Source organism: Oryctolagus cuniculus, chromosome 11, assembly GCF_051225735.1.
Source record: "Oryctolagus cuniculus isolate XC-2025 breed Fujian yellow rabbit chromosome 11, ASM5122573v1, whole genome shotgun sequence".
Taxonomy (NCBI): domain Eukaryota; kingdom Metazoa; phylum Chordata; class Mammalia; order Lagomorpha; family Leporidae; genus Oryctolagus; species Oryctolagus cuniculus.
The window spans coordinates 103,641,508-103,659,869 of record NC_142877.1 but is presented as its reverse complement, the minus strand read 5'-3'; the positions used below and the strand labels follow the sequence as shown (position 1 = coordinate 103,659,869).

General features: G+C 45.4%; 1 protein-coding gene across 2 annotated transcripts in view; it reads right to left on the bottom strand.

Annotated features, from left to right (window-relative positions):
- ANO4 (anoctamin 4) overlaps window positions 1-16,820 on the bottom strand; it is a 561,128-nt gene extending 544,308 nt beyond the window's left edge. Inside the window, exon 1 of one of the 2 annotated variants that reach the window (XM_008256958.5) lies at window positions 16,548-16,820. In XM_008256958.5, the coding sequence (XP_008255180.1) occupies window positions 16,548-16,668 (121 nt within the window). In that variant the 5' untranslated portion in view covers window positions 16,669-16,820. The remainder of the gene's footprint in view (window positions 1-16,547) is intronic. The other variant, XM_008256960.5, reaches the window with a different exon arrangement.
- Window positions 16,821-18,362: the final 1,542 nt, after the last annotated feature.

Here is an 18,362-nt window from a genome sequence, read left to right as displayed (position 1 = left end):
TCACTGGTCCATCCACCGACTTAGGGAGCTGAGGGAGTAACAGGTGCCAGGCACTGGGATGGGCACTTGGGACACTTCAGTGAACAACCCAGACAGCCCTACACAGGTGATTTCAATTTTATGCCACTATTATGTAATGAGCAGGGGGGGAGTCAAGACAAGAGGAGAAGGGAGGTGAGACGACTTCTAAATTAGACAAGGAAGTATATATCCTAAGGCTTCCCGGAGGAAGAGACCTGCAAACCAGAAGTAAAAGGTGACTACTATCCACCTAGGTAGAAGCAGGGATGAGTTGAGGAAAAAGAGGTTGGGCGGGTGCTATCATCAGGTCTGGAGGCTCAGAGAGTGAACAGCCAAATGCAGTAAGAGAAGCAGAGGTGAGCAGCAGCTGGACGATTCAGGGTCTTGTAAAACACTGTAACAAGTGTGGGTTTTGTATAGAAAGCAGAACCCTGTTTTCATTCCAGAAAGATCACTTTGTGGCAGTGTGGAGGACGGACTGGAGGAGGCAACAGGAGAGCAGAAAGACACCTGTGCAGCGTTCACCTTACTCTGAGAGGTAACAGTGGCCAAGCCACGGGACAACAGCTGGAGGAAACAAGGGTGGAGACAATTCCCTTCCAGGCTGAAAGCAAAGCACAGTACATCAAATCTCTCAGCACAGTCCTCAGGACATGTTCTAGCCAGAGGGGGACAAAGAAATCAAAACCTCACATTTTAGCATTTTCACCCACATCCTGTCCCAGTGAAGCAAAACGGGGCAAGTGCCACCCTCATGTCTCTGGTGGGAAGGCTGAGACTTCAGGGGCCTGACTGCCCTTCCCAAGGTCAACTTGACAGCACGTGGCAGAAGCGGGCTCAAGTCCAGGTCAGAACCACTTCAAATCGCCTCTGAAAAATGGCAAGGATGCACAACTATACCTCTCCTAGAAGATAACACAGGAGAAGACCAAGACGACATTGAAGATGTATAGCAAAGCTTTTTAGATACAACACCAAAAGCAAATCCATGAAAGAATAAGTGACAGGCTGGAATCTAAAATTTAATACATCTGTTTCAGGACAGACAGTATGAAGAGAATGAGAAGGCACAGACTGAAAAACGTATTTGTAAGAGATACATCTGATAAAGGACTGTTACTCAAACACACAAAGATGTCTTAGCACTCAACAAGAAAACAATCCATTAAAAAAGCCAGGAGCTGGTGTTTAGACTAGGAGTTAAGACAACCATTTCCCACACTGGGGTGCCTAGATTTCATCCCCAGCTCTAGCTCCTGACTCCAGCTTCCTGCTAACACAGGTGGTAGAAGGAAAGAGTAATGGCTCAAATAATTGGGTTCTTGCCACCCACAAGGGAGACCTGGACTTTGTTCCCAGCTCTGTTGTGGGACTCTGCATTAGAAAATAGCAGATAGGATCTCTATCCAATAAGTTAATTAGTTAACTATTGATTAATTAATTTAAAAGAGCCAAAGAGCTCAACACCTCACCAAAGAATATATAGATGGAAAATAAGCATTTGAAAAGATGCTCCATGGAGTCAGCACTGGGACATAGTGGGTAAAACCACCACCTGCAATGCTGGCATCCTGTATGGGAGCCAGTTCAAGTCCCTATTGCTCCACTGCTAGTCCAGCTGTCTGCAAATGTCCTGGAAAAGCAGTGGAAGATGACCCTAGTAGTTGGGCCCCTGCTACTCAAGTGAGAGACCCAGATGAAGCCCCAGGTGCCTGGTTTCAGCATGGCTCAGTTCTGGCTGTTGCAGTCATTTGGGAGTGAACCAGCAGATGGAAGACCTCTCTCTCCTCCTCTAAATCTGACTTCCATATAAATAATTTAAAAAAAAGTGTCCCACACCATTTATCACCGTGAAAATATAAATTAAAATACAAATATTGGGGCTGGCACTGTGGCTCAGTGTGGTGAAAGCCCTGGCCTGAAGTGCCGGCATCCCACATGGGTGCCGGTTCTAGTCCCGGCTGCTCCTCCTCTGATCCAGCTCTCTGCTATGGCCTGGGAAAGCAGTAGAAGATGGCCCAAGTGCTTGGGCCCCTGCACCCACATAGGAGACCCAGAAGAAGCTCCTGGTTCCTGGCTTTGGATCAGCGCAGCTCCGGCCATTGCGGCCATCTGGGAAGTGAACCAACAGATGGAAGACCTCTGTCTCTACCTCTCTGTAACTTTCAAATAAATGAAATAAATCACTGAAAAAAAATAAAGTAAAACACAAATGTGACACTACTTACAAACCTATTAGGATGGCCTAAACTGGGAACAGCAACAACGTTGAATACTGGCAAGTATGTGGAGCAACAGGAACCCTCATCCATTGCTAGTGGGAATACAAAATGGTATGCCACTGCGGAAGGCAGTCGGGCAGCTACAAACCAAATACTCTACTACCATGACCCAGCAAAACATGCTCCCTGGTGTTTACCCAAACGAGTTGAAAATCTATGTCCACACAAAGGTCTACACATGGATGCTTATAGCAGCTTTATTCATAACTTACAAAACTTGGAAGCAATCAAGATATACTTCAGAGAAATTGTGGTAAATCCATACAAGAGAATATAATTCAACACTAAAAACAAATAAGCTATCGAGTCACAAAAAGACATGGGCAACCTTAAATGCACATTACTAAAGTGAAAGAAGTCAGTCTGAAAAATCTGCATACTATGATTCCAACTATATTACATTCTGGAAAAGGCAAAACCATGGAGATAGAAAAAAAAATCACTGGTGATCAAGGGTTGATGTAGAGGAGAGATGACTCTATGGGGGAGCAGAGGATTTTTAGGGCGGTGAAAACTACTCTGGATGAACTATAATGATGGATATATGTTATCACACCTTTTCCCAGTCCACAGAGTGAGCCTTAAGGTTACCTGTGGTACTGTGGTGACTGTGCTGCGCAAGCGTAGATTTATCACTTGCTGCAAAGGTAGCACTCCGGAGGGGATACTGATAATGGAGGAGGCTACGCCTGTCTGGGGGCAGGTAGTAGATGGGAACTCCCTATACCTTCTCAACTCTGCAGTGCATCTGAAAAGGCTCTAAAATTAAAACAATATAGAAGGGCATAAATGATTTTAAAATATCAAACTAAATACAAATTACCTGACATAAAATACTACAGGTTAGAAAAGTCATTGAAATAATGGTTGCTAAATCAACCTAAAGGAAATAATTCAACATTATGTAACATTAAGACAACATTGGGGAGACCAAGTGTCTGCTAACAATAGAATTAAAAAGGAGAGAATGATCCAACATCGGAAGCAGGCCACACAGCAGACTCACAGAATGACAAATGCCCTGAACAGCACACTGGCCTCGGAATTAGCCCTTAAGGCATTCAGATCTAGCTAAAAAGCCCATGAGAGCATTTCAGGCATGGAAAGCCAAAGCACTGTGGCAAAAAAAAAAAAAAAAAAAAAAAAAAAAAAAAAAAACTACATGAAAGATCTGAGTGAGATCCCAGTGGAAAAATGAGACATCAAAGAAGGTACCTTCCTCAGAAGGGAGGAGAGAACTTCCACTTTGATTACGGCCTTGTCTAAATACTGACAGAGTTTGTGGACTCAAAAGGCTTAGCCTTGGCAGCTCATGACAAGAGCCTTGGGTGACCACTGACCTAGTAATAGTTTAATTGTTAAATCAACAATAGGAGTCACTGTGCAATTGCTTCCCATGTAGAACCTCTATCCTGAATGAGTTGTCCTATGAGAATTAACAGTATAACTTGTCTTCAAACAATACTTTATACTTAGTGTCTCTCTGTGGGTGCAAACTGTTGAAACCTTTACTTAGTATAGAATTGGTCTTCTGTGTATAAAGATAATTAAAAATGAATCTTAATGAAGAATGGGATGGGAGAGGGAGTAGGAGGTAGGACGGGAGTGGGGTGGAAGGGTGGGTATGGGGCAAGAACAGCTAATATTCCAAGAGCTACACCTATGAAGTTTATATTTACTAAATAAAAGCTTCCTAAATAAAAATGCATCCAAAGAGAAAGGGTATCTAGAAACACTGAGTACAATTTAACGAGAGCATAATATGGGCTAGTAGAGAAGATGGGTTTGCAGGTGTCCAGTTCTTAGGGAACTGGAAAGAGAAGCCAGAAGATGGGAATTCTTTGCAGAGGGTGATCCCCATGTGCCCTCTGTTTGAAAGCAACTAGAAAGCAATTGACAAAACAAGCAGTGAGCAGGAAGATGGAGGCCCGCAGAGGCTACATGAGGCCACAAACAGGTTCATAAATAGGGAGCTAAATACAAAGAAATATTTTTAGACATTTTTAAATGTAAGAAAAATCACTCTAGCAAGTGCAGATATCCAATTCCTCCTCTGAAAAACATCTCCACACCATCCAACCTCTAGAGTACTTCCTGAACAGCCAGCAGCCCCTCCAACCCCACCACTGGGTGTGCTGGATTGCACTGGTTTACACATCTCCTAACCATAGGTTTGTCAAGGACAGACACATTACGTGATTTGTCACTTTTTGAGCTAAGTGCTATGCCTGGAATATGGGAAGGCTCAATAAATGTTCATTGATTCAAAGAAAACAGGAATGAAATTAAAGAAAAAATGACTACTTTTCCTTCAAAGAAGTTGCTGTACTTAGAGAGACATGGGTTTCAAGCCCAGCTTGGCTGCATAAAAGCTCTTTGAACTTGACCAAGCCATTTAACTTCCTTTAGTAATGGTCTCTCTACTTGAAAATGGTGATAATAATGCTTACCTCACTTTTTTTTTTCTTTTTTTAGGGGAAAGTATGAGGTATGATTAATAGAAATAATTCAGCTACACAAAATGCACAGTTAGCAAACACTTCAGTATCTTTGCAGAATCTACTGAATCAACAAAATCCAGACTTAGGTATGTCAAACTACGCTAAAAATGTCATTCCCAAGTCTTTATTCTTATTAAAGGTTTTATTTATTTCAAAGAGTTACAGAGAGAGGGAGAGACAGAATGAGAGAGGTCTTCTATCCACTGGTTCACTCCAGAAATGGCAGCAACAGTCAGGGCTGTGCCAAGCGGAAGTCAGAAGCTTTCCCCAGGTCTCCCATGCGGGGGCAGGGGCCCAGGCACTTGAACCATCCTCTGGGCTTTCCCTGGCATATTAGTAGGACGTTAGACTGGAAGTGGAGCAGCCAGGATTCCAACCGGCACCCATATGGATGCCAGCAGCTCATCCCACCACACCACAAAGCTGGCCCCATTCCTAATTCTTTTCAAACCCTTCACTACTTATCTGTCCTTCAAAGATTCTGGAAGTGAGACGCTCTTCAAGGGACAAAGCCAATGGTTTACAGAGAGAAAGAGGGAGATCTGCAAGGCAGAAATGCCTGTGAATCTGGAGCAGTTATCAAGCACACGCTCATGTCAGGCCCTACACTAAAAGTCATTATTTTACTTAGACCCATTATTTCATTTAAGCTTCAAAACTCTTAAGGTTGATGTGCTATTATACTATATAGATAAAGAATTAGCTGCTTAAAAAATTGAAGAACTTGCCTAGAGTCACATTGATGGGAAGTCACAAAGTTGGAATTAATGCTCAGGTGTGTCCTACAGCAGAAGAGTAATTTAGAACACCGGAAAAGACAGAAAGAGGACAGATTAATTATCGTAAGTTGGATTCAGTAGATGCCTCCGTTATCTGGTGCTGTGTCTACTCACTCATCTGATGTGCTAAGCGTTGAGGCTCTATAGGTAAGAGGATCTACTCTATCTTTAGGGAACCACTTAGCAAAAAAGTGTGGATGAAGTTAGAACATTTTTCACTTCAAATTATCCTGGATATACTAATAGACACTATGATCTTATAATGAAAGAAAATCAGGCCTATTACAGCACTCAACCTATCTTACATTTTATCCTAACTGGAAAAGGAAAAAAAAAGTACCATACCTGTACCATATCTATATCTTTCTATTCAAAGAGAAATTCTGGTAAACATAGGGAACTCTAAACAAAGTATTAAAATATTAATTTTGGAGATTTAGAAAAGGACTAAACTAAAAAACAGCAGCTAGGTGTTCAAACTATTGTTTGGAAGAGAGATTAGCATATTAAATTTGGAATTAGGTAAACAAAATATAGTGAATAAGTATAGAATTTAAGATTTATATAAAATCACAAGGGCTATTATTTCAAAAACATACTAAATTTCTAAACCAGATTTTTGTGTACCAAGGGATAGTGAGGAGAGGAAAGTAGAAGGGGTTTAACAAAGTGCAAATAGGTAAAAAAAAGTAAATAAAAAAGCATAGGAAAAAATCAAAATGCAAAAATTGTAGAAATAAACTCAAATGCATTTCTAACAATACATGTGAATTATCTAAATTTGCTATTTAAGAGATGAATTTATTTTAAAAAACTAAATGTTCTTTGTAAGAGGAATATCTAAAACAGAAGCCCTCAAAAATGTTGAAAATCATACAGCAAGCAAGTGCTAACCAAGAGGAAATGAGGATAGCTTATTTTTAGTTGAAAAAGACTTTAAGGTGAAAAGAATTATTACGGACAAAGAGGTTAATAACAGAAACATTCAAGGTTTACTATTCTAGAAAAACGTTAAAAATTCTGTATGCTCAAAATAATCTCAAAATACATAATATAAAATTAAAATTAACATGTTAATACATGATGCTATGGGGAGAAACTGACAAATTCACCATCAGATGGGGAGACTTTAGCATACTTAATAACAGGTTGAACAGGAAGAGCTTAGTAGAAACATGAGACAATTTGAACAGCACTACTTCCATTCAATGGACAGATACTGAATCCCACGTCTGACAATTAGATAATACAGTCTCCTGAAGTTCTTGTTGAATGATTACAAAACTTGACCACACATTAGGCCATAAGGTAAATCTTGGCAATTACAAAATAGATCGGTATCATTACAGGGCATGTTTTCTGATCTTATTCTATGATGACAGAAGTCAGTTGAAGTCCTTTTTGGGGAACAGAGAGGGGTTAACTATTATTATCAGTGGCACTGTGTGTGTGTGTGTCTGTAAATCAATGTAAAACAAAGTTCATTTGCTTTTTTTTTAAAGTTGCTCTAGTGGCCAAATAAAATATATAGCAGACTTGTAACAAGCAAAACACACACAAAAAAATCTAAATTAAAAGACTAAAACTCCAGGTCTAGTTCCTTTAGCCACCACCAACACCACCTGTAAAACAAATCACATGAATGAATCAGGGTAACATTTGCTGTGTAAGCACTGACTACTAATCTCTACATGCCCACCACTCAGGGTACAGTCCCCTCGACAGTACCCACCACTCAGGGTACAGTACCCCTAGACAGTATACCTGCACCTCCTGGACATCCATTTGAATTGCAGAATGCCAGGCTACCAAATCAAGATCTCTATTTTAATAATCACCCAAGTGATCCCCAGTCTGATTAAAAGAAAAAGCACTGTTAAGCAGCCTAACTCTGAAGTCTAAAGCTCAACTCACAAGGGATTAGGAATCGACCAAAGACTTTTTCAAGGAGCTATGTGATCTGCTTTGTGCTAGGAACTAAAAGAACCAAGGTGTGGTCAGAAGGGAGAAGCCAGTGGAAGTACATTGCTTAGAGTATGGATAGCCTGAGGCTGTGAGGGAAAAAAGACAGGTATCTGTGATTCAAACAGCTGTTTCTGCAAAAAACCTGCCCTGAGCAACAAAGAGCTTAAAAAAAATAACTTTTCAACTTCAGTTTAACACATATGCAATAAAATGCTCAAATCCCAAGTTCACAATGCAGTGAAAGTCATCACAAAAACACATCATACGATCACCTAACTATGGTAAGGAGGGGTCAGTCTCCAGATAGACCAGGTAAGAGGACATAAAGAATGACCCAAGAATGCATAAGAACAGGTAATGCTGAGTAGTTCTGATATCACCAAGTCAAGGGCAAGTTAGATTGGTGTCCATAACTGGATTCTGAGGAGTGACAGTTCAGACTGCCAAAAATACAAGAATGGTTGGGTCTTGTTTTTACTTAACCTGCAATTTTAAGTCATCTGCTCTCAGTCACACAGCTAGAAAGTAGGAGAGCTGGCATTCAGATATCCTGACATCAGTCTAACCCAGTAAGTGAGCAGCATCTTATTGTTTTTTTAAGTTTTCTTTGAAAGGCAGAGAGAAAAGAAAGCAACAAAGCCAAAGATCTTCCATTCACTAGTTCACTCCCCAAATGGGCAAACATCTCACTCTTGAGAAAGTAAGGACAAATATAAAAAAGAAAATGCTTTCACTGAGCCTTAAACACATGTTATAAGCTTGTTGATACACAGATGAAACTCAAGAATCTGCCAGGGGCCACTGCTGTGGCGCAGCAGGTTAAAGCCCCGGCCTGCAGCACCAGCGTCCCACACAGGTGCCGCTCAAGTCCCTGCTGTTCCACTTCCAATCTTGCTCTCTGCTATGGCCCACCATTTTAGTTAAAAAACAAAAAAGACCTGCCAAATGCATGATGGACAGCATAACTACGAGCTGCACAAAAATATTCACTATACTATTCCATTAAAAACTACCTACAGTGGTGCTCTACAATTACAACTTGCAAAATATACCTGCGGCACCAGCATCCCATGTGGGCGCCGGTTCTAATCCTGGCTGCTCCTCTTCCAGTCCAGCTCTCTGTTGTGGCTCAGGAAGACAGTGGAGGATGGCCCAAGTACTTGGGTGCCTGCACCCGCATGGGAGACCAGGAAGAGGCACCTGGCTCCTGGCTTCAGATCAGTGTAGCTCTGGCCATAGTGGCCATTTGGAGGGTGAACCAATGGAAGGAAGACCTTTCTCTGTCTCTCACTGTCTACTTGTCAAATAAAAATATATATGTATATATATACATACACTCACTGCATACAGTGAGCTATAACTGATGACTGCATCCAATTTTTTAAACCATTGTATGTTATTTATAAAAGGTTCTAGAAAACCTATCAGTGAAAAAACATTGTGGCACAGTTGTGTGCTAAGTGTACTTGTGCGCATGAGTGTGATCCTCTGAAATACTAGTGTGGGTTTATTCCATGTTTCCTGTGTATTTTATAGGTTTACAGGAAAGTTCATGCTCAAGACCTACCTTTTCCTCCTTGCTGAGTAACATTTCTTCCCTCACTAAACCTCCCTGGACTTCTTTTCATTGTACCTGAAGGGTATCCATTCAAAAAACCACTGAGTGTGCACTCCCCCTCCCCCCAGTACTGCAGACACCGGTAGAAACTAGCGCCTTGAGGTCTCTCTGAAGTGCAGAGGATTCAAAGTTTAGGAGGTGTGTTTCCAATGAACAGCACTTTCCTTATAAAACAGAGCTCTTTATTATGATGCTAAGGAAACACATCATAGTGCTGTGTCCTATAGGGCTTTCCAGGTTTTCATAGTTTCCGCACCTGCTTCTCAATAGGATCTTTGCCACTGCTCTAGGAGACAGGCAGGGCAGGTGCTGGTTTTAGTAGAACCAGTGGCAGCAGCATCCTCTACCAGACCTGAGTTAGACCCAGACCCCTGCAGAGGGCAAGGCCTGTCCCTTACTTGCTTTGCATCCACAGCGCTCTGCCTGATGCATAGAAAGCACAATAAATGTTTGCCAAAGCCTCTAGAAAGCTTCCAAATATTTGAATCACCATCCCTGCATTTTAAATACTGTGCCTAATACTCATTATCTCAGCTTTCTTTTGATTCCCCTGGAGCAGCAGGCACTATGACAAAAGCCCTTTCATGAGCCCTAATTAGAGGAAAAGCCTTCCTTCCCTACCTACACTACTTCATTCAGTTGAAAATCATCTTTTACTCATTTTCTCCAGATGGTAAAGACCATGCTATTATTAACATGTAAGATTGATTAACCAAAGAGTTTATTTTCATTTCCAAAATCTACGTGCTGACATACAATAAACATTCACCAAACCTATGCTGAATTGTTTGTTCTAGAAACTTCTTGGGAGCTGTGGACTGTTTGTCTAGAACTGCATTCTGAGTGAAGAATCCACATCACTGTTTGCTTTGAGCTTAATGTTTGTGTGCCCATCCCAAATCTGTATGCTGAAGCCCTAACTCCCAACGTGATCAGTTTAGGGTGGGGTATTTAGGGGGTGATTAAGTTTAGATCAGTTTCTGAGGCCAGGCAGCTTGTGATGGGGTTAGAACAGGAGACAGATCTCACTCTCTGTGAGCACACTGCAAGAGGCGGCTGACAAGTCAGACACCAAATCTGCTTGCACCTTGATCTTTAACTTCTCAGCCTCTGGGGCTGTGAGAAACAACTGACTTGTTTAGGCCTCACAGTCCCTTATATTTTGTTATATAGCATCCTGGAGTGAACAAAGACACTATCAAAGAGAATATGGGTTTAAAATGAAAGAATTAAAGTGTTTGATAGCAGGATTAATAAAATTTAAATTTAATTTTATCCCAGAAAAACTTTTACAGTCTGAAGAGCTGAAGGTCAGAGAGTAATTCATTCATGCTTTGCTGGGGCTTCTTCATCAAAAGGATCCTAATCCATGCTGACCATCAGTGTCTAGATGTATAACAGAAGCATGTCAGGCAGTAGACATCAAGAACAGAAGTCCAACAGCCCCTTGGCTAGACTTCATAGCTAAAGCATAATTCTCAGGCCATCAGCATGCATCTGGTATGGACATTTTTGCTATCTGTTCTTTTCTAAGGGGTAAAATTTACTTTGCTTATGATTTGCAATAGGAAAACAGAATTTTAAAAGTGTTCATGTGTTCTGCCCCCTGCTCGAGTCTAGTCAGTCTTTCAATCATTCCAACAGTCACATCTTGATTGCCTACTATGCACCAGGAATGCAAAGATGAAAGCTACAGTCCCTGTCCCCTATGACTTTACAACCTATGGAGGCGAGTACCCATAAGAGAGAAGGTGCTAGGGACAGGATCCCCCCATGAGAGGCCCCTGGAGCCACATCCAGTCAGATGGAAGGAGTCAAGAGGGGAGGATGCCTGCTAGAGGAGGGAGGCTATTCCAGAGCACGTGCCATGGTACGGAAACATCACGCCTGGCGCAATCTGCCAGCCTCATCCCCCTTCACGAAGGGCAGGATGTTATGGCCAATGGCAGTAGAGAAGAGTGGGGAGTTAGGCTGCAACTTATGGGCAGAAGGGAAGCAACCAAGAGCTCCAAGCAGGAGAAAACCACGATCAGCTCTGGAAGTAGGACCAGAAGAGGCTAGGACTAGAGGCAGAGGGACCAGCTGAAGGGGCTGCTACTGCAGTAAGAGTGAACAATAATGAGGCCTGGGGTAGACAGAGAAGACAGAGGTGAAAGATAAGGAAGCAGCAACAGGATTTAAAGATTGAGAGCACTGTGGCTGGAAGAGGCAGTCAACAGTAATACGTAATATAAACTGAATGTTGGCTATGTCCCACTCACACTTCAGTTGCATCTATACCTCATGGTGACCCCATTTTACAGATAAGAAAATGGAGGCACAAGAAATGAGTTGATTTACTCAGTTGTTAGTACCAGAATAAGGGGAACTTGCAGATGACTCTCAGGATTGTGGCCCGAGTGATGGGTAGAGCAAACCTCTCCAGCCACTCCATGTCCTAAATCCTTGGATGGGCCTCCACCTACACTGATGCCTTCTAACACTCACATTTCTCCCTTTCATCACCACCCCCTTTTTTTAAGATTTTTTTTTGACAGGCAGAGTAGACAGTGAGAGACAGACAGAAAAGTCTTCCTTGTCCCTTGGTTCACCCCCCAATGGCCGCTGCGGCTGGCGCACCTTGCTGATCTGAAGCCAGGAGCCAGGTGCTTCTCCTGGTCTCCCATGTGGGTGCAGGGCCCAAGCACTTGGATCATCCTCCACTGCCTTCCCGGGCCACAGCAGAGGGCTGGCCTGGAAGAGGAGCAACCGGAACAGAATCCGGTGCCCCGACCGGGACTAGAACCCAGTGTGCCATTGCCGCAGGTGGAGGATTAGCCTATTGAGCCATGGCATTGGCCAAGATTTCTTTATTTAATTCAAAGGCAGTTAGGGGAAGAGAGAGAGATCCATCTTCCATTTGCTGGTTCACTCCTCAGATGGCTGCAATAGCCAGGACTGAACCAGGAACTCCTCCAGAGTGGCAGGGGTCCAAGTTTTTGGGCTATCTTCCACTGCTCTCCCGGTACATTAGCAGAGAGCTGGATGGAAAGTGGAGAGCCAGGACTTGAATCCATGCTCATTTAGGAGGCAGGCATCGCAGGGGGCAGCTTAACCCGCTGTGCCACAGTGCTGGCCTCTCTCCCCCTTCACCTTTGGTCCTGCTGTCATCACTCCCAGGAATACTCTCCTCCCAGTCTTCTCCCATTTTTCTCCTCCTCATCTATCCTTTGTCCCTCACAATCCATGTCCTAGAGTACTGCATTGTCATTCTACATTTAGGAATCTGTCTCCCATAGCCAACTCTGCTACCTCCAATGGTAATATTGAGATCTCATTTCCTCTGGCAACCTCAGGTCCAGGCTAGAGCCTGGCACATAGTTTGATTATAGTAGTTGGAGATATGCTACAGGAAATTTGTACGAGAGAATAAGATGAAAGTTGTTTTGGACACACTGGATTTGAGAGGCTAGAGGGCATTCTAGTACAGATGTTTGGCAGACAGCTGGCTACACAAGCATTGCACCTGCAAGAAAGAAGTTCTGAGTTTGATTTCCATGCAAGTGTCTTCTGAATAGATGAAGTCACAGAAGGGCAGGTTGTATCCTAGGCTCTCATCGCTTTTTGCCTGCATTTGATTTCCACATCCTGTGGTTAGGCTTAGCTCTCACTACACCCCTCTGCTGTACCTACTTCCAATCAGAACCACTGGTCTTCCAGTCAACCACTGTCTTCCAACCATGGCTCAAGCCAGCCTTCTGTCTGGATTGACCCACACACCCACCACACATCTGCTCATCTTTCTTCCCCTTCCTTACTGCCCCCCCCACCCACAGGCTCTAGAGCCAAATCTGACATCTGCATTTGGGCTCCTCCCTCACTATGTGACACTGAATAAGCCCCTTAACCGATCTAACTATGCCTCAACTTCTTCAAATGAACCTAGGGTTAGTACTGGACTAGTGTCTTACAAGTTGTGAGGATTAACTGAACCAATCCATATGAAGTACCATTATTATTCTTTGTATTCAAGTACATGCCACACTTCTACTTTAAACTCACAAAAATGTGTGGTCCTACTAAGAGACTGACTTGGCAACTGTCTGGCACTTGGGAGGTTCTCTCATCAACATCATCCAAATGGTTTAGAGTGAGATTGTACAAGGTCAACAACAGAACCCAGGCAAACATCACGGACAGAAGTCCATCGTCCACAAAAAAGCAACTGAGGAGGTAGCAGGGAAGTGAGGGAGAAGTTACAACAATGCCAGCTCTGCCTGCGTTTTCCTCCTGTCTTCTGCTTGCTTTCTCTGCTGTAGCCACACTGCCTTCTAGATAGCCTTGAACATGACAAGCTCCCTCCTGCTGCAGGTCCTTTGCACTTACTCTCTACCCTACCAGGAATCCTCCTTCTGGTACAGATAAGGATTCATTCTTTACCTTCACGTAGGTCTCTGCTCAAGCATGTCCTCAGAGAGAACTTCTTAATCTGGAAGAACTACCATTGTGCTCTGTCAGCTCTTTGGGTCCCTTGTTAAGCTACCTCCTATCAAAAGCTGACAGCTCAACGCCAAGCCTGCAGTTACATCCACAAAGCCCTTACTGGTTCAGGCAGGGACAAGGCCCCTGTGGCTCCCTTTGCCTAGCCAGGAACAAACTAAGTCCCAGTCACTTCTCTCTGAAAGAGACTTGTCACCCATCCTTAGTCTCGTGCACATGGTTACATAATGAGCTAAAAGCTGCTAAGAATCCAAACCATTCACAAGACAAGGAAAGAAATGCCAGTGATGAAAAAGGGTTGAGGTTTTAAAAATCCAGAATTTTAAAAATTGCATCATTCATGGGACATATATTTACCAGAGGTCATTATTTATTACCCTGCTTTCATATCACATTTCTGGAATATGTCTCTAGATGGTGGCTTAAAAGTAAAAATTCATGCTAAGATACAAAAAAAGAAAGTTGTAATATAGGATCAAAAATGCATAGTGGAAGGAAAATTGATGAAGTTTACTGGAGGCTGCTGCAAATGAAATGCATACATAGTCCAAATTTCTCTCCCTAGAAACCTAAAACACAGTCTACAGTGTACTGTTCATTCTCCTGGCAGCCCCTGTGCTAAAGATAGGACTAAAGCATTGATTATATCAATCAAATGATTAGATAAACTGAACCCTATGAATTCTAGGCAAGAAATTTAGATTGTCCTCCATCATTCGTCCAAACCCAGACTCAGAAGTGCAAGGGGACATTTCTTTAAGCAGTTATCAGAGAGATGATTTGCAAAGAGTTCCAGAACTGTGCCAAGCCCTCATCAATGGTCAACAGCATCCAGTAGGTGAGGAATATATTGAATGTGTTCAAATTCAGTTTTCCTTCCTGTATTCATTAATCCGGAAACCCTGACTGACTAACTTCTCTTGTCATCTCTTGGTCCACAGAGCTACAGACCTAAGATGAGAGCCAGCTTTGTGGAACATGGGATGAAGCCACCACCCACGACACCATATGAGTGCTAGCTCAAGTCCTGGCTACTCCACTTTCAATCCAGTGCCCTGCTGATGTGCCTGGGAAAGCAGCAGAAGATGGCTTAATAAATGGACTCCTGCTGCACCCATGTGAGAGACCTATATGGAGCTCCAGGCTCCTGGCTTTCACCTGGCCCATTTGGATAATGAACTAGCAGATAGAAGATCCAAACTTCTTCAAAAACTTCTTACTCTGACATCACTTTCTCCACCTGGGTGCCCAGTAAAGTTTTAAAGCTTCTAGAAATTTATGGAACTGAATATTACATAAATCTATTACTAACAAGGACCTGGAGGGCAGATTTTTACATAAATGAGGGACAAGCAGGCATTCACCCTTGCAGTTACCATGTCTGTGTCCCATATCAGAGTGCCTGGGTTCCTGATCCCAGTGTCCTGCTATTGCAAGCCCTGAGAGGTGGCAGGAACAGCTCCAGAGGTTAGGTTCCTGCCACCCATGTGGGAGACCAGGACTGAGTTCCTCGCTCCAAGTTTCTGCCAGGCCTACTGCAGGTCAATTTAGCAGATGAGAGCTATCTCCCTCCCTCTCCCCCTCCCCTCTCAAGTAAAAAAAAAAAAAAAATGACGTAGATAACCACAAGTTAGATCCCTCTGACAGGTAAAGGGGTATACTGCCAATCAATGTACCTAAAACACAATCAGAATACTCAGTTACTGCTAGATGGAAACACAGAACAATGTTCAATGTTAAATCAGTATGAAAAGGAACTCACAGCCCAGCAAGAATGCTGAGGGAAAGACAGGAGAGAGCCAGAGAGAAAGAGAGAACCACTAGTAAGCAATTTGTAGTCTGCTCAATTTCTTAGTGAGTCCCAGGCATCTACTGTAAACCATCAGAGCCCCCGAATGCTCACTGTAAACTGTAAATCCAGAAGATTGAGGCCAGACCATTTAACCTTGGAAAAATCAGCAGGGGACATCCCTGGCCAGGTGAACAAAGCCTCCAGACCACAGAGCTGTCAGTTCTCTCCCAAGGACCCCAGGCTCTGAGAAGTCCGTGAGCATCGCAATGACAATGCCAAGCCCAGCTGTTATCACAGAAACTGACTGCTAGCAAAGGGAAGGGAGGGAGGTCCACCTGAGCTTGTGCCTCCCACAACCACAACCCAGTCACGGCAGCATTTCTGATAAAGGACCACAGAGAATCGCTTTTTCCACACAAGCAGGAATGTTGATACGCGTCGCTGGGATTTCCAGCTTAGTCCCAAGCCTTTACACGTCGGTTTTGTTTTCCTTAGAATTGTGCACTGCCCTAGACTATACATTCCTAATTCCAAACATGGGGGTGGGGGTTCCCTTCTATTCCATGGAACTTTTATTTCCAAGCTGACTTTTTTTGCATTAAAAACATATTTCGGTGCATGTTATTTTCACTCCACAGCATCTGTCAGAGAGATGTTCTCATCTCTCACTTACAGATGGAGAAATGCGGGAACAGAAAAGTTTAAATAACTTGCCCAAGGTCAGTCAGGGACAAGAAAGGCGCAGACTGAATACACGTCTCCCAACTTTAAGCCTCGCACCGCTATAACCGACTTAACGCCATAATCCCTTCCCCTAAACTGGTCGGAAGCGACCCGAATCTGTCCTGAAGCTCCCAAACCCTCCATAAATTTGAGACGCCCGGACTGCACCGACCATACCTGCCAACACCCCCTCCTCGGTTCCTGGGAGCCTCCTATTCTGTGGAGCAGAGTCCCCCAAGTCCCAAAGGCGCCGCGAGCAGGGACCAGCTACGTCCCTTCCAGATCCTCCCGCGGAGCCGAACCCCCAAGTTTCTCGGGGTGCCCTGACGGCTCCCGGCGCCCCACCCGACCCCGCGCCCAGAGAACCCGCTACGGCCCCGCCGTTACCGTATGCAGTGAGGGAGGCCATCCTGGCCCGCGTCCTGCCTAGGCTGGCCAGGGCGTCGGCGAGAGCGGCCGCCTGCGCTCCGCGCCCCTGGACGGCCGGCGCCCGGCCCGGCGACTGCATGCGCTCGGCTCCCGCGGCGCCCGGCCGCCTCGCTCCTGAGCATGCCCAGTGAGCCAGCCGCCGCCACCGCCCGGAGAGGTGCGGGCGCGCAGGTGCCGCGGCAGGGGCTCGGCTGTGAGGGCGCGGCCTGGACGCCGGGCGCAGGGTCCCGCGGGGATTGAACCTGCGGCCGAGGACGCGCGGCTGGGAGAGAGGAGGGGCGAGGAGGCGGTGGGAGGTGCCGATTGGAGGCGCGGCGCACTCGGCCCTCGGGCCGGCGTCTGGCACAAGCCCTCCTGGGTCGGCGCCAAGCAGGAGGTCCCCCAGGATAGGGGTCGGGGAGGCCCGAGCTCGCTACCGCTTTCTAGACCTCGCCCGTGGCTCCCTTCCTGGTGAGGTTCCCCCTGGAGCGCACGCCGGGGACGCAGGGGTGGGTCTGGATCCCCAGCCCAGGAGACCAAAGCCCAGGGGAGAGTGGCAGCCTTGCCCTGCGGGCTTTTATTAATGAAGTCCTTGACCGCTGAGCAGTGAATCTGAGCCCAGCACACCATCCTGTCACCTTTCCTCGTGCGTACACCTCACCACGGGGCTGAGACCAGTGTCCTATTCCACTCTGATGGTCCCGCGCCCGGCTTGGGGCGCGAACTCGGGGCCCCTGGTGGAGGCACAGAGGGCAGAGAAATTGGGCGGTGGCAGAACCAGGCCTTTACTCAGGAAGCTTCCAGAGCGCCCCAGTTCCAGGCGCCCGCTCAGAGCCTTAGGCGCTTCCTACCTCTCAGCGTTCCTGCGCCTTGATGAAGGCAGCAAGACAGCAGCTCTAGGCTGAAAAGTTGGAGTGCGCACTTCTCTGACGCTGGCCTTTGTTCCCCCCCAAATCACCACCAGCTGGGTGACCCGTGATCAAAACACCCTTCCTAAGGCTTCATTTCCCTGTCTAACCGCCATTACCGACGTACCCACCGTTGCTGGGATGATGTGGGACACAGACTGCGAGGTCTCCGCCTCCACCTTGCCATCTGAGAGCCCCGTCTGCCTCTTCCCCCACCCGCCAGGGGCTCTTCAGCCTCACATGTTACTTGATCCCGGGCTGAAGTTGTCGCCCCCCAAGTCTAGACACCTGCCCTGAGCTCCAGCACGTGATGTAGGCTGGGGCAGGTAGGACTGCCTGCCATGGTGCGCTCCGAGCCTCCTCCTCGGCCTCAGGACCCACTTTGTTAGCCGTCGCCAGACTCTTCTTCCTGCACCCCACCCTCTGCTACTCAGCAGCGCTGGCTGGGCCCTTCCTCAGTCTGTTCCAGCTCTGGGGGCCTCCCTGAGCCCAAGGGTGCTCCCTCTGCCTCCTGGGTGCAGACTCCTTCTGTAAGTTGTCTTCTGATACCCAGGCCTTCCTCCTGCGTCACCCGCCTGGCTTCCGCTCTTATAGAGTCATGAGAAAGGACACTCACCATGAGTTACAAATGGCACTAATTCTTCTTGGCAGTTCCATCTAATTAGCAGAAACTAAGAAGTAGTGTGCAATTAACCTCTCAGAGGGCTACCTGAATTTCTGCCCATCTAACACCACTCCAAGTCCTTGAGATAGAATTAAGGTAGGGCACACTGTGCCCCACGTTCTGAGCAATTGGTGGCCAAGTACACCTCATCCTTTATCAGATTTGTTAGTGGCCTCCTAGTTGTTAGTCCCAGTGCAGTCAGGTGGCGATGAGAGCTTTACG